At 39.4% G+C, this 14589-nt stretch overlaps 1 protein-coding gene across 2 annotated transcripts in view; it reads left to right on the top strand.

The window, feature by feature from the left end:
* Nucleotides 1–14589, top strand: part of LOC5572250 (group 3 secretory phospholipase A2) — an 82681-nt gene that overhangs the window by 35659 nt on the left and 32433 nt on the right. For both annotated transcript variants that reach the window (XM_021849482.1, XM_001653884.2), the window contains exons 2-3: nucleotides 6194–6339; nucleotides 6997–7166. In XM_021849482.1, coding sequence (XP_021705174.1) covers nucleotides 6194–6339; nucleotides 6997–7166 — 316 coding nt within the window. The remainder of the gene's footprint in view (nucleotides 1–6193; nucleotides 6340–6996; nucleotides 7167–14589) is intronic.

A 14589-nucleotide genomic window follows, 5' to 3' on the forward strand; every position in this document is an offset into this window, starting at 1 on the left:
CTTCCCAACGTTTTTTCAAACCCGAATGCGAAATGACTCGAGCACAGTGCACTATGGTCCAGGAATCAGTTTTACGCGGAAAGATGCATTTTGTGCTTTAGAATGAAACATTAGACAAAAATGGTCTTCTACAAAGTTGTTTGTATTAGTTAAGCCCTTTGTTTGGTGTTATTGAAAATTAGGGTGGACCACATTTTCATAGAAATTGTGTAACTAACTTTCTTATTTGTAGAAATTATATTATACATGCTTCAGCAAAGTTGTAGACCATTCAATTTCAAGCAACTTTGCCAAAAAAAGTTTTTTGTATCTCTTAAATTGACTGATTTAGAGCTTTTTTCCTGCAGTGACATAGGGTGGTCCGAACAAAACTAGTTTTCTGGCTCTAGAGTTTTCAATTTAAATTTCTCATCAAAGTAGTCTATGAAACACTTTTAGAGCTATGCAAAATGCGCAATTTGGTGAATGAAGAAACTCGCTATCTCCTTACGTTTAGGAGTTATTGTTGTTTTTCTCTCAAAAACATGCCTACTTTGATTGTGAATTTCTCCGATTGGGGCAAACATAAAAAATATCTTTTGACGGCGTTCAAAAGACAAAATGAAATTGTATATTATATCAAAAAATTTCAGATGTGTTATTTTTGTAACTCTAATAAAACGTCTTGAATGGGGACGGACCTGGTGTAGTGGTTAGAACACTCGCCTCTCACGCCGAGGACCTGGGATCGAATCCCATCCCCGACATAGTCACTTATGACGTAAAAAGTTATAGTGACGACTTCCTTCGGAAGGGAAGTAAAGCCGTTGGTCCCGAGATGAACTAGCCCAGGGCTAAAAATCTCGTTAATAAAGTCAAACCAACCAAACCAAAACGTCTTGAAATTCAAATATTTTTTAATAAAATCCTTTGTTTGTCAAGGCATTTTATTAGAGTTACAAAAATAACACATCTTTAATTTTTTGATATATTATACAATTTCATTTTGTCTTTCGAATGCCGTTTTGTCTTTTAAACGCCGTCAAAAGATATTTTTTATGTTTGCCCCAATCAGAGATATTCACAATCAAAGTAGGCATGTTTTCGAGAGAAAAACAACAATAACTCCTAAACGGAAGGAGATAGCGAGTTTCTTCATTCACCAAATTAAGCATTTTTCATAGCTCTAAAAGTGTCTCATAGACTACTTTGATGAGAAATTTGAATTGAAAACTCTAGAGCCAGAAAACCAGTTTTGTTCGGACCACCCTATGTCACTGCAGGAAAAAAGCTCTAAATCGGTCATTTTAAGAGATACAAAAAACTTTTTTTGGCAAAGCATGTATAATATAATTTCTACAAATAAGAAAGTTAGTTACACAATTTCTATGAAAATGTGGTCCACCCTAATTTTCAATAACACCAAACAAAGGTCTTAATTAATACAAACAACTTTGTAGAAGACCGTTTTTGTCTAATGTTTCATTCTAAAGCTCAAAATGCATCTTTCCGCGTAAAACTGATTCCTGGACCACTGTGCAGTGGTAACACGATATTTCCGGTTTTCGGGGTTTTGACTTTTTGCTCGGTAAAGGCGGCCTAAAATTGAACTTGTTTATATCGCAACAAAATGATTGTGCTCTTGTCTTTAGTACTAATAGATTTCAATCAATTGAAAACACAAGCAAAATATTAGCGATTGAATTATTTAACATTCCGGGAAAATGGTTGTTAACACAGCGTAACAAAAATGACATGTTTGCGTATCTCAAGAACCAAATTATATGTCTCTAGTAGATTTGGGGCTGCTGAATCTGATGCCGTTCTCAGAAATGTTCCAGCACGTCACAATTTTTAGCTACAGGTCGCCAAAGTTGTACAAAACACTGCTTTTATTAATGTTTACATGAAATTAAAAGAACAATTTATCATACTTTTTTGTAATCTAATCCACCAAACATGCAAAATAGAACTTGAACTTTCATTTCAGATATAATTTGATTGAAATTGCGCGATTAAATTTCGATTAAACCGATTTTTTCAACATGCTTGCAGTCTCCATACAATATTCTTCGTTTCTTTTATACGGCAAAATACAACAATTCTCTAAACCATCAAAAAATAACTTTTCCGTATCGAAAATAATACAAACTTTAATGATAAGTATTGTTATACACATAAAGTTTGAATTCAGTGGCAAATTAAGCCAATATATTACCTTACAAGCTGGGAAACTTGCATGCAAGTTGGCTGAAATAGTCATTTTTTGCATTTTTAACAGTCAATATCTCAAAAACTGGACGTGCTATGATATTTCTGAAAACGGCAATGGATTCAGCAACCCTTAATTAAACGAATAGCGGTATTTTGGTGCTAGAGACAAAAACGTGTTCCGCAGTGTAATGGACCGATCTTAATACTTGGCGCACCGATCGCTTCAGAATTTAATCTTCTATCTCCATGTGTAGTAAAATTTTGTATTTTCAACTGATTCTTTGCTAAAAATACGTCATAATTTTACTGCATAAGACATGCTTCCGAAAATCTGGATCTGGGGTGGTCATTGATCATCAACGTGGGAGAACCTCAAAACTAGATGAGTTGACCCGTCACGTACTTCTTAAAGAACTAATATCGGTCAATGTTTGACAAAGTTACAGCCTTCCGAAGTTGGCCCAATTTTTGCCTGTCCCTGTTAGGGACTGTCCATTAACCACGTGGTCATTTTTTCCCCAAATTTGAGACCCCCCTCCCCCCTTGTGGACACTTGTCCACACCAAAATTTTAAAATTTGTGTGGACCGTGGTCATTGGCGAGACCCCCCCTCCCCCCATAAATGTCCACGTGGTTTGTGGACGACCCCTAGTGTTGCCTGAAATGATCTCAATGTGTGAAACTGCTTTTCGCAAAAAGGGTTGAGACTGAATTCATGTTCTACAATAACTAGGTTAACAAAAATTAGTGACGAACTCATTATAACATCATCAAATAAAAATCAAAGAACAGATTGTGATTTTGTCAAAAATGCTAAAATTTCATCAAATTTTAATATTAGAATATAAAGAATCAAATGCTTTGATCCAAACGAAAACAGATCTAACATGAATTGTCATACTAATACTTCTAACTTTTGTAGTATTTTTGCTTAACTGATTAACAGAATTTATCTTATTTCGATTAGTAGGGGAAAAGCACCAATTTTCGACCCAGTCATACGATTTCGGCCTACTTTGTATGAAAATCCGAAAATTAGCACAGAATTCTTGTGGGTCGAAAATTAGTGCTTTTCCCCTATGTTAGAGTTTCGTACTCTCCAAGGTACACGCATTATCAAAGATCAGATGCTTTATCCATTGTCACCTCCCAATGTCAAACAACGGTACCGTTAACAGGGGATAAATTGATCAGTGGGGCGAATATGATCAGATCGGTATCAAATGTGTTCTTTTGTCAGGGATATTTCGTTGCCTTCACATAGGGTAACGGGCGTATTTTGGACCCCCTAAGGAAGTTTGTTGTACCAATTAATAATTAATTAGGGGCCCAGATAGCCGTAGCGGTAAACGCGCAACTATTCAGCAAGACCAAGCTGAGGGTCGTGGGTTCGAATCCCACTGGTCGAGGATCTTTTCGGGTTGGAAATTTTCTCGACTTCCCAGGGCATAGAGTATCATCGTACCTGCCACACGATATACGCATGCAAAAATGGTCATTGGCATACTAAGCTCTCAGTTAATAACTGTGGAAGTGCTCATAAGAACACTAAGCTGAGAAGCAGGCTCTGTCCCAGTGGGGACGTAACGCCAGAAAGAAGAAGAACCAATTAATAAATTGCACAGCGTAACCAAGGGGGCCCAGATAGCCGTAGCGATAAACGCGCAGCTATTCAGCAAGACCAAGCTGAGGGTCGTGGGTTCGAATCCCACCGGTCGAGGATCTTTTTGGGTTGGAAATTTTCTCGACTTCCCAGGGCATAGAGTATCTTCGTACCTGCCACACGATATACGCATGCAAAAATGGTCATTGGCATAGTAAGCTCTCAGTTAATAAGCTGAGAAGCAGGCTCTGTCCCATTGGGGACGTAACGCCAGAAAGAAGAAGAAGAATAATCGCGATATGTTTAGAACCAATGAAGTGAAAACGACCGGATCGATCTTGACTTATCGTAAGTACTATGATCAACAGTTTTAGCAGTTCACGAAATAAGTTCCTCGCAGATAAGAGCGGCAACAAATTGTCGGGCTACTTGAAAATAAAAAATCGTCTTATTTCCGCAGAAATTTCATTCACTGGCCACAATGTTAAATCCCATATACGAAGGTGCCTGTGTTTTAATGCAGCGAGTGCTGAAAAAGTTACCTTCAATGTTCCATTTCGCAGATAGAGATATTTTTTGTTCTAAAACCTTTTTTGTTATTTCATGAATCATCGGTTACTCACACTGATAGAGATCAATGAAGTAGGTACTGATTTTGTCGAAGGTAGTTTGACAATATTTTTTTTTCCAAGTCTTGGCTCATAAAAAATAGGCAAATTTATCACTATTTTACAACTTTTCGTAATGTTATACTTTGGAATTTAAACATTGTCAAATTAATTTCGACAAAAGCAGTACTTCATTGATCTCTATCAGTTTACGTAATATTTTTTTTATGAAATGATATATAATATTTCATAAAATAAGTTTTTATGTAAATAGAATGAAAATGTAGGCTTCGGGGCCGTGCGGTTAGTGTTACCAAGCATTTAGCCGCATCGTGTCAAGGAGTGTGGGTTCGATTCCCGCTTCAGTCCGGAAAACTTTTCGTCAGGAACGTTTTCCGATTGTGCCACTGGGCGTTGCATGCTAGTCCGTTATCTAGTGTGGTGCTTCCTTCAAAGGGAAAATCGTCCAATATTATTTCAAATTCATCATTTATGGATATAATGAACAATTCAATTTCAAAAAACCGCGCAGAATGCCTAAATGTAGACAATTACCTAAAGGAATTTCTCAACATCCTGAAGAAATTAGATTATTTCAACAAATTAAACGAATTGGTATGAATTTAGTTATGCACTATTTTTCTATATCCCCGAAAAATAATGCATTATTTAAATTCGTACCAATTAAGAATCCTCATTTTAAGCTTTATGATGGTATTTTGTTCAAATCTTTTATTTGAACCAGAAGTATCTGAATGTCTGCCATTGCTGTATCGAACATGATTTAAGAATTTTACATTATTTTCATAGAAATAACAACTTTACAAAAAGCAATTTGTCCTATAATTAAGACAAATAACGTTCATTTATTACTGCAAAACTTGATAACATTTCGCTATCTGATGACCGTTGGCGTCAAATCCATTCCGACAAGTGAATAATTTGATTGGGAGTATAGAATCCAAAAGTGACACAAATGAGATTTGTTATTGCAACATTTTCATTCGTTCGAGCGACATCCACATTGAATAATGGCAGAATCCAAGCGCATTGAAATTGCTCCACGCTTTGGCTGGGATGAATGGATGGCGCGCAAATATTTCGCCATGCCGAGAGTAGACTGATTTTGCGCGCCAAACGACTGCCCATTGGTCGAAACGAAGTGACTATGCGCATTTTGTACATGGAGGAAGGTAGGTGTCAGTCAGTCTAGCAATTCGACTCCATTCTAATGAAAGCGATGCGCTCGCTGTCGGACAGATGAAACTGGTGAAATAATGTGTTCTGTTTGTTTTCTCTTTGCTGTGAGCGGCAGGTACTATGTCAGTTATTTGACCAGTTCGGTGGTGAATGATGCTGCAAAAATATTTATGCATACCGATTTCATCACCTTCCTTTTTCATTTTTATTTCTTTATTATAGTGATTTTTAACCGTGTGCTACTTACTTAGTCCATCATTAACATTATCATTCATAAAAGCCATAAACCATAGAAGCGCATATTTGAAAGAATTTTAAAACTAGTGACATAATCATTAGGAAGAAGTGTTCATTGGTAGATTTGGCAACCAACTAACGACAGGACATTAGTGTACTGAGCACAATTCAAGACAACCAAAGGTTTACAGGAAATTTAGTAATGTACTTCTTTTATACACACTGTTCTGAACTAAGGTAAGGTCATATTGTCCTTTTAATTGCCTTAACAATCTTTCTCCTTAGGAAAATTTCACAACATCATAATTGTCTCAGTACATAATTCAAACTTTGTTATTTTTATTCCTTTCAGATGAGCGTTGATGTATCGTTAACGTTATTACTCACATTACTCATAGCGAAAGCCATGGGAAGTTCAGTCCTAGTAGCGGATTTCAGAATGACACGAATGGTGGAACTCAGCAGTCGGACCCCGTACTGCAAAATTCATTCCGATCGGTAAGATTCGAGTATGTCCATCGACTTCATCGCACTGCATTGTTTCCTACATATGTGCATATATCGTCTGCTAATCATTGAGTCATTCAACCGAGATCAGTTGGCAAAATGCCCTCCGGGGTCAAAATGTGACGTGCTTACCATCGCATCCACATGAGCCCGGCAAAACGAACGAACGAACGATCAGTTCATTGAACGTTAAGAGGACTACGACACATGATCACCGGAGCACTATTTCTTCCCCATTTCTTTCGTTGCTTCCATTATCTATGCCTACCCACTAAGGTGGCCCATTTTTATATGAAAAACTGGAACCATAAGAATCTTATGTTAAACCCCTAAAAAGATAAGCTACCGTGAAAGTTTAAGCGTTTTTTTTTAAGTTTTCCATATATTTGGTAGATTTTCTTCATACAAATTTCAAGCTCGTCCCTTAGACTTGAGTGATTCTGCTCAAACTATCACAGTAGCTTCTGGAGGTCCCGTTAAGGTTTTTGTAGTTTGATAATTGTGGGCCACCCTACTACCCACATCGCCACATCTCATAAAAGCCGGTGCAAGGTCGCATAACTGCGAAATATTGAACGCCAGTGATAAAAAATGTTTTGTTTTTTTTTCCTGCCTGCTTCCTCCTTGGGTACCTTTATTCGTGCGAAGAGGCGACATACAACGGATGCTGTTGGCCTTTGACGCGAAGAAGGTGCGACAGGTGCCACGCGAATCGGTGATAGCCCTGGAGGAAGTGTGCAACGAGGCGAGCGGAATATCCGGTGAACTTCAGGGTGGACTCGGGTTCATCTATCCGGGAACCAAGTGGTGTGGACCAGGTTTGTATATTGTATGTGTTTTACAAATGCTGTTGAGAATTAGAGGTGTGGTCTCGGTTCTTCATTACCTTAGTAAGGATATAATCATCGTCTTATAAAATTTCATTTCTTTTTGCTCAAAATAAATAAATTATTAATTGAATCTACCGTTTTGTCTCAAATTCCGAACAGACTCATATTCCGAACACTCGGTTTTTGTATGGCGATATAGTTGAAATGTTTCACTGAAATATGTCATCAAATAACAAGAAAATGGCAGTCAACTGCAATTCAGTTTTAACCTCTTCCAATCTATTTTATACTTCGGGAGTAGTGATGATTCTCTAGTTCAAGACCAGTAGAATTAGCTCAGATAAATTTATTTGCGAAATTATTCATTTGAATATGATTTATTCGTGCTGTTCGGAATTTGAATCAAGGTATTCGGAATATGAGACAGAATCAACACAGTGTTCGGCATTTGAATCAAAGTGTTGTTCCAAACTTGTACGTAAAACTGTACTAAACAAGTTTAAATAAATAATTTTACAGCTAAACAGTTAAATTTTGCAGATAAATTTTTTTTTTTTTTTCACAAATATTAACCAGTTTACGCCTATCAGACGCATTTGAAGTCAAGTGTTCGGAATATAAATCAAAACGGTATTATTCATGCGAATTTCTTTGAAATTGGGCAAAAAACTGGTTTTTAATTTTTGATGATAACTGATCATTTTTTTTAGTTTTTAACTTTTTTGCTTTCACGTCAGGTATTTATTCACGCAACAAAAATTACTCTTTTTTTACTTTTCCTAATTGAAAATGTAATTTCCTTCATATTCAGTTATGATTAATAAAACCCCCGTTGAAAAAATGAGAGCCATTACTTGATATGAACCCTCCTGGTATATTTGATTCTAGATCAAATTCTGAGTGTCCTCTTAAAATTTGAGCTCATTTGGATGAAAACTGAGACTGCACAAGCTATTCAAAGCTTGTATGGGAATTACTATAGGAAAATCAAGCAATTAATTCAATCGAGCAAAGTGTTTGTCCATGTACTCTTGAAGGTTGGAGATAAATTCGCCAGCTGCAACTTAGTCGAAGACAGTTTTCGAATCGGACTCCTCAGTAATTAGTTATTGATTTTTGTATGAGCTGAAAATCTTTGGCTGTAATAATTGAGCTGCCTTGCAGGCATCACTGGATATAAGCAGTAGAACTTAGTAGCCATTTGTGTGTGCTATCTTTGGCGCCAGATGTAGCAATGTTGCCTGTTTAGAAGAATAATTAGCACTTCTGATGAATTATCAATTGGATATAAATCAATAACTAATTACTGAATCGCCAAAAACCTATTCATCGGTTCTGCGAGTTTCAGAACAACCTAAATTGTTTTAATGCTTAGTTTAATTTTATAAGAATTACAAAAACAATTTCGCTTTCGTAAAACGCAGTCTTACTGAATATGAATGTATTTTATATAATCTAGAGAGAGATTTGAGCAGAATGTATCATGAAGTCTTTAAAGGATTCTTTCAGACTAATATTCAAAATTTGTATTGAATACTTGGACAATCTTTAGTATGATTCCTCATATTCCTAGCCAAGCTCATAATAGAATATGGAACATCATTCTCACAAACTTTGAGACAGAGTTTCACATAATCACATATTATTTAGGCTTCTAACAAAAGCTAGGGCAGGATTCTTACGTGCAAGATTTGACTTCTGACAGAATTCTTTCCGTTTTTTATAGTCCTTCATCCATTTAAAAAAAAAATGCTTCACTGCCTGACTTTCGATCAATTTTATGAATTGCTTGTGAACTGAACATGATCATTTTTTTTTGTTCAATTCAATTTACAATACACTTCGTTTATCTGAGTTGAATTCAAGTAGAATATGAACTGACTTGCCTGCAAACTATTTCCAATTGATCAATCTCAACTCTTGTTTTAACTGAGAGAGCGTTCAAGGGGCAGCATCCGTCATCAATTTGGGAATTTTCAAAAGCAGTTTTTTCGTTCAAATTCAAGAAAGTTCACATGAAAATGTGTTCACTGTATTCTATTCTCCAACCGAAACACACTGAACATATTTTCGTCGAAAAAAAATCAGTTGTGACCAGAAAAACTGCTGTTGAAGTTTCTATGATGACGATGACTTCGATGACGGAGCGTTGAACGTTAATTAATTTTCATTGTCTAAACACGCCAATCAATTGAATTTCCTTCAACTCAGATACGTTCAATTTACTCGGTCATCTCAGTTGGTTTATGCAAACTCAGCTTAAGATGGGGTTGGTGGCCTAATGGCTACCGCTTCTGCTTCATAAGCAGACGGACATGGGTTCAATCCCTGGCCCGTTCTTTTTTGTACTTTGTACTTGTATCACTTTCTTCTATATTCCACTCTTAATCTATAATACCTAAATTATTCGTTCATACACGCAAAAAAAAATCAGTTCCCATATTCGTGAACAAACAGTCATGGTAAACGGAAAGCAATGCTTATTCTGTTTCATGATTCTGTTCCCAAAAGCGTGATTCTTTGCGTTCCTTTTTCATGGTTGCGTTCACTAATCCTAGAGCACAGTTCTGGACAAACATTTGAAAAACAAACATTGAAAAACATTTATGTTCGCTTCCCAACGAATGTTTAATTGGCATGTGATACCGTTTTCTTTTGTGATTAAAACCATTTTTTAGTTATTTCTGTTGCTGCAAATGTGGGGCCAATTGTTTGAGAGCTGTTTGCTGTTGGATATTTACATTCCCTCATCACCCAAGAGCATAGATTACAACTGGACTGATTTCTGCTGCATTCGCTCTGCCGTCTTTTTTCGCATTGCGTTGTAACTAAAACCAACTAAACATGCGTGTTGCTAAATATACGCAGTGTAGGATATTTAGGTTTGAAAATTGAAATACGTTTCTTCAGGAAGTAGGCCATATAAGGGATCTTGTAAGACTTAGTTGTGATAAAAATCACGGTTTTCGAAACACCATTATGAACGTGTTCCTGTTTCCGAGAACAGTGTTCTCGATTACCAGAATAAAATCACGGATTCATTTAGATCGCAGGCGTTACAATTGTTTTGTGGAACATAGTTCCTGATTTCGTGATTTTTACTCATGGTGTTTATTCGTAAAGCGAAGACAGCTTGTTCTGATTTTCGCGACTGAATGTTCGCATTTTTCGGAACGGTTTGTTTTGCGCGGACAATTTATTTGGCTTTACATCAATTATCTTGATAAAGCCTCGCCAACAATATTTCGCCAATTCACTCGGTTAATGGCCGCTTCTCTCCATCCTCCACTGTGACCCACATTCTCCTGGTGCATCTGGTCAATCCACCTAGCTCGCTGCGCCCCACGCCTTCTTGTTCCGACCGGATTCGTAGCGAACACCATCTTTACAGGGTTGTTGTACGGCATTCTTGCAACACCTGCCACCCGAATAAATACATGGACCCCAAAAATGACTGATTTTTGCATTTAAATGATTATAACTGCTTTTCCGTGATCTTTAGAAACTTAGTGTCTTCTATAGAATGATTCATTTTGACTGTTCACACAGTTTTGTAGAACATTGTTGCTACCGGAAACTTTGCATTTTCAAAATATACGAGAAAAACTGCGGAAATGCGGCTTTTTACACACTAGGTGTCTTTAACAAAGTTGTTTGTATTTGAATTATCTACAACTTTGCCGAAGACATCATATAAAGATCGTCATTTAAAAAAAAATAGTTTCGCAGCGCTGCCCGTGGCAAAGTTGCGAACTAACATTTACCGTCAATATAGGGAGCCGGATTCTATTCTTGGCACTTTTGATTCACTTCGGCAGTGGGGTGTTTTGAAAGCTACAGAGCTAATTTTTGGCCACAATATGCGTCGTACTGAAGCGCTCCTTATTGCAAAGTTTCAAATAATTCGACTGAGAAAAACCCCCATGCCAAAGTGAATCATGGAAGTGCCCAAGTGGTTTTGCACCCTATACGCTATATTTTTAGAAAATTTTCGTCCTAAGACACCATTCCGAAAAAATCACATTAAAGGTTTGAATTTTTAAGCGCACTAGACGAGAGTATCTGACAACAGTTCGCGTTGAAAACCAATCAAATTGCTTGCTTGCTGGTGGTGACCAATGGGATAGATTTTCTACGCGGAGTGCTGTTTGGTTCTCAAGTCTTGTGCTCTTGAAAATTTGAGGTGTGACTTCGTTCTATAATCACCTTAAAGGTGCTACAGAATTAAGTTCACGATTTCGGCCGATCGAAATATTGTGCACTGCTTCCTAGGCGGGCCCTGTCGCTTTGTCCGCCAACCAGCATGTACTTTTTTTTCGACGCATTCTCCATTAGCCCAACTTTTGTTGCTTCGCGTTTAAGGCGGGTGAACAAATCTGCCACCGTTTCAAATTTTCTCACAATAATATCCATGTCGTCCGCGAAGCAAACAAATTGTCCGGATCTCGTGAAAATTGTGCCTCAACTGCTCTCCGCATGACACCTTCAAGCGCAATATTGAACAACAGGCACGAAAGTCCGATGCCCTGTCGTAGTCCCCGCTTAGACTCGAACGAGTGTTCACCCGAGATCTTCACGCAGTGTTGCACACCGTCCATCGTTGCTCTGATCAATCTTGTGAGCTTCCCGGGAAAGCTGTTCTCGTCCATGATTTTCCATAGCTCTACGCGGTCGATACTATCGTATGCCGCCTTGAAATCGATAAACAAATGGTGCGTAGGGACCTAATACTCACGGCCTTTCTGGAGGATTTGCCGCACGGAAAAGATCTGGTCCGTTGTCGAGCGGTCGTCGATGAAACCTGCTTGATAAAAACCCACGAACTCGTTTGCCATAGGTGATAGACGACGGAAGAGAATCTGGGATAGCACTTTGTAGGCGGCGTTTAGGATGGTGATTGCACGATAATTCTCACACTCCAGTTTGTCGCCCTTTGTGTAGATTGGGCATATAACGCCTTGTTTCCACTCCTCCGGTAGCAGTTCCGTTTCCCAGATTCTGATTATCAGCCGATGCAGACAAGCGGCCAACCTCTACGGGCCCATCTTGATGAGTTCGGCTCCAATACCATCCTTGCCAGCGGCCTTGTTGTTCTTGAGCTGTTGAATGGCATCCTGAACTTCCTACATCGTGGGAGCTGGTTGGTTTCCACTGTCCGCTGTGCTGACGTAGCCAACGCCTTCGCTGTCCTGACCTTCTGTGCCTGTGTTCTCTGCGCCATTCAGGTGTTCATCGTAGTGCTGCTTTCGATCACCCCCTAGCGGCACGAAGCCTTTGCGAGATTTGTTCAGCTTCTGATAGAACTTCCGCGTTTCTTGAGAAAGGTACACCAACTCCATCTCTTGACATTCCACATCTTCCAAGCGGCGCTTTTTGTCCCGGAATAGGCGGGTTTGCTGTTTCCGCTTCAGTCTGTATCGTTCCACGTTTTGTCACTACCATGCTGCAGCATTGCAGCCCGTGCTGCATTCTTCTCCTCTAAAACCTCCTGTCACTATTCGTCGAACCAATCGTTTCTTGAGCTACGTTCCACATATCCGATAATGCTTTCGGCAGCGTCGTTAATGGCTGCTTTGACTGTCCTCCAGCAGTCCTCAAGAGGGGCGCTATCGAGCTCGCCCTCATCCGGCAACGCTGCCTCAAGATGCTGCGCGTATGCATTGGCGACATCCGGTTATTTCAGTCGCGCTAGATTGTACCGAGGCGGGCGTCTACCAGGTAGTAGTCAGAGTCAATGTTAGCGCCACGATAGGTTCTGACGTCGGTTATATCGGAGAAGTGCCATCCATCGATCAAAACGTGGTCGATTTGCGATTCTGTCTGCAGTGGTGATCTCCAGGTGTACCGATACGGGAGGCTGTGCTGGAAATAGGTGCTACGAATTGCCATATTCTTGGAGGCGGCAAAATCTATCAGTCGTAGGCCGTTCTCGTTCGTCAGCCGGTGGGCGCTGAACTTTACAATCATCGGTCTGAACTCCTCCTCCTGACCAACCTGAGCGTTCAAATCTCCTATGATGATCTTAACGTCGTGGCTTGGGCAGCGGTCGTACTCGCGTTCGAGCTGCGCGTAAAATGCGTCCTTGTCATCATCAGTGCTTCCGGAATGTGGGCTATGCACGTTGATTATGCTGAAGTTAAAGAATCGGCCTTTGATTCTTAACTTGCACATTCGTTCATTGATCGACCACCACCCGATCACGCGCCTTTGCATATCACCCATCACTATGAATGCTGTTCCCAGCTTGCGTGTGCTGCCGCAGCTCTGGTAGATGGTATGATTACCTCTAAACGTTCGCACCAATGCTCCTGTCCAGCACACCTCCTGCAGCGCTACGATGTCGAAACCGCGGATCTTCAGTACATCGGAGAGTATGCGAGTGCTTCCGATGAAATTGAGAGATTTGCAGTTCCTCCTACCGAGTTTCCAATCGCTAGTCCTTTTCCATGGATGTGATCTTTGTCGATTGTTCCGGTCCGTATTCTCTCGTTGACGTTCCTGTGCTGATGTGTTTTTACGGTTGCCTTGCAGGGCCTGACACCAACCCCCTAGATTTCCGGAGGACCATTCCCCCTAAATGTTCGGAGGGCCATAGTGCGCAGTTTAGCTTAGAGTCCTTCTCTGGCACTCGGACAATGATCAGTCATCACATATTGTGTGAGTGTCCGATCTGTAAGGTTGCTTGGTTGACTGTGCGCCGCTAATTACTGTTTACAACTGTGATCAATCGTTTTCCAAAACATGTTTTGAACGTTATAATATAGTATGCTGAAAAACATATCTCGACTGTTTGAATTTCATCAAGTTTCACAGTGCGTGAAGATATTAAAACTGCCTCCAGTTTTCTGATCCAACAGTGACAAACTATTAACCGCCATTTGTACGTTGAGTGATTTGGATCTCTATAATGCAGTGTAATAAATGCTTGCATACTATCGATCGCAAGAAGGAGCGGTACACTGAAGGAAAGTGTGCAAAACGTTATCACGCCCAATGTGTTGGCTTATCTGAGGTTACCGTGTGTGCTCTTTTCTCCAAAAACATTGTATGGATGTGTGACGATTGCTTGCTGGACTTTTGCAATTCTAGAGATGACAATGCTGACAATCAAAATGTCGATACTTGCTGCACACACCAATCGACATGTGAAGCTGAAATTGAGGGACTGAACATTAAAGTTAACGAAATTATGGATGTTCTCGGTACGATAGTATCCGAAAGTTCTCGAAAGCAGTTCGATAGGCAACAACAACAGTCTACACCTGTGTCACCATCAGTGCATAGTAGTCATCTACAGCATGGGACGAGAGATACGAGTACTTGCTGTAATGTGAGTAAATGTTTAAGGGTGTTGATCGCAACAAAGTTAGGGTGAGAAGGCTTGTTTCGAAACAAATAGAACATGAGTTAG

The sequence above is a fragment of the Aedes aegypti genome, chromosome 3, assembly GCF_002204515.2.
Source record: "Aedes aegypti strain LVP_AGWG chromosome 3, AaegL5.0 Primary Assembly, whole genome shotgun sequence".
NCBI classification, from domain to species: domain Eukaryota; kingdom Metazoa; phylum Arthropoda; class Insecta; order Diptera; family Culicidae; genus Aedes; species Aedes aegypti.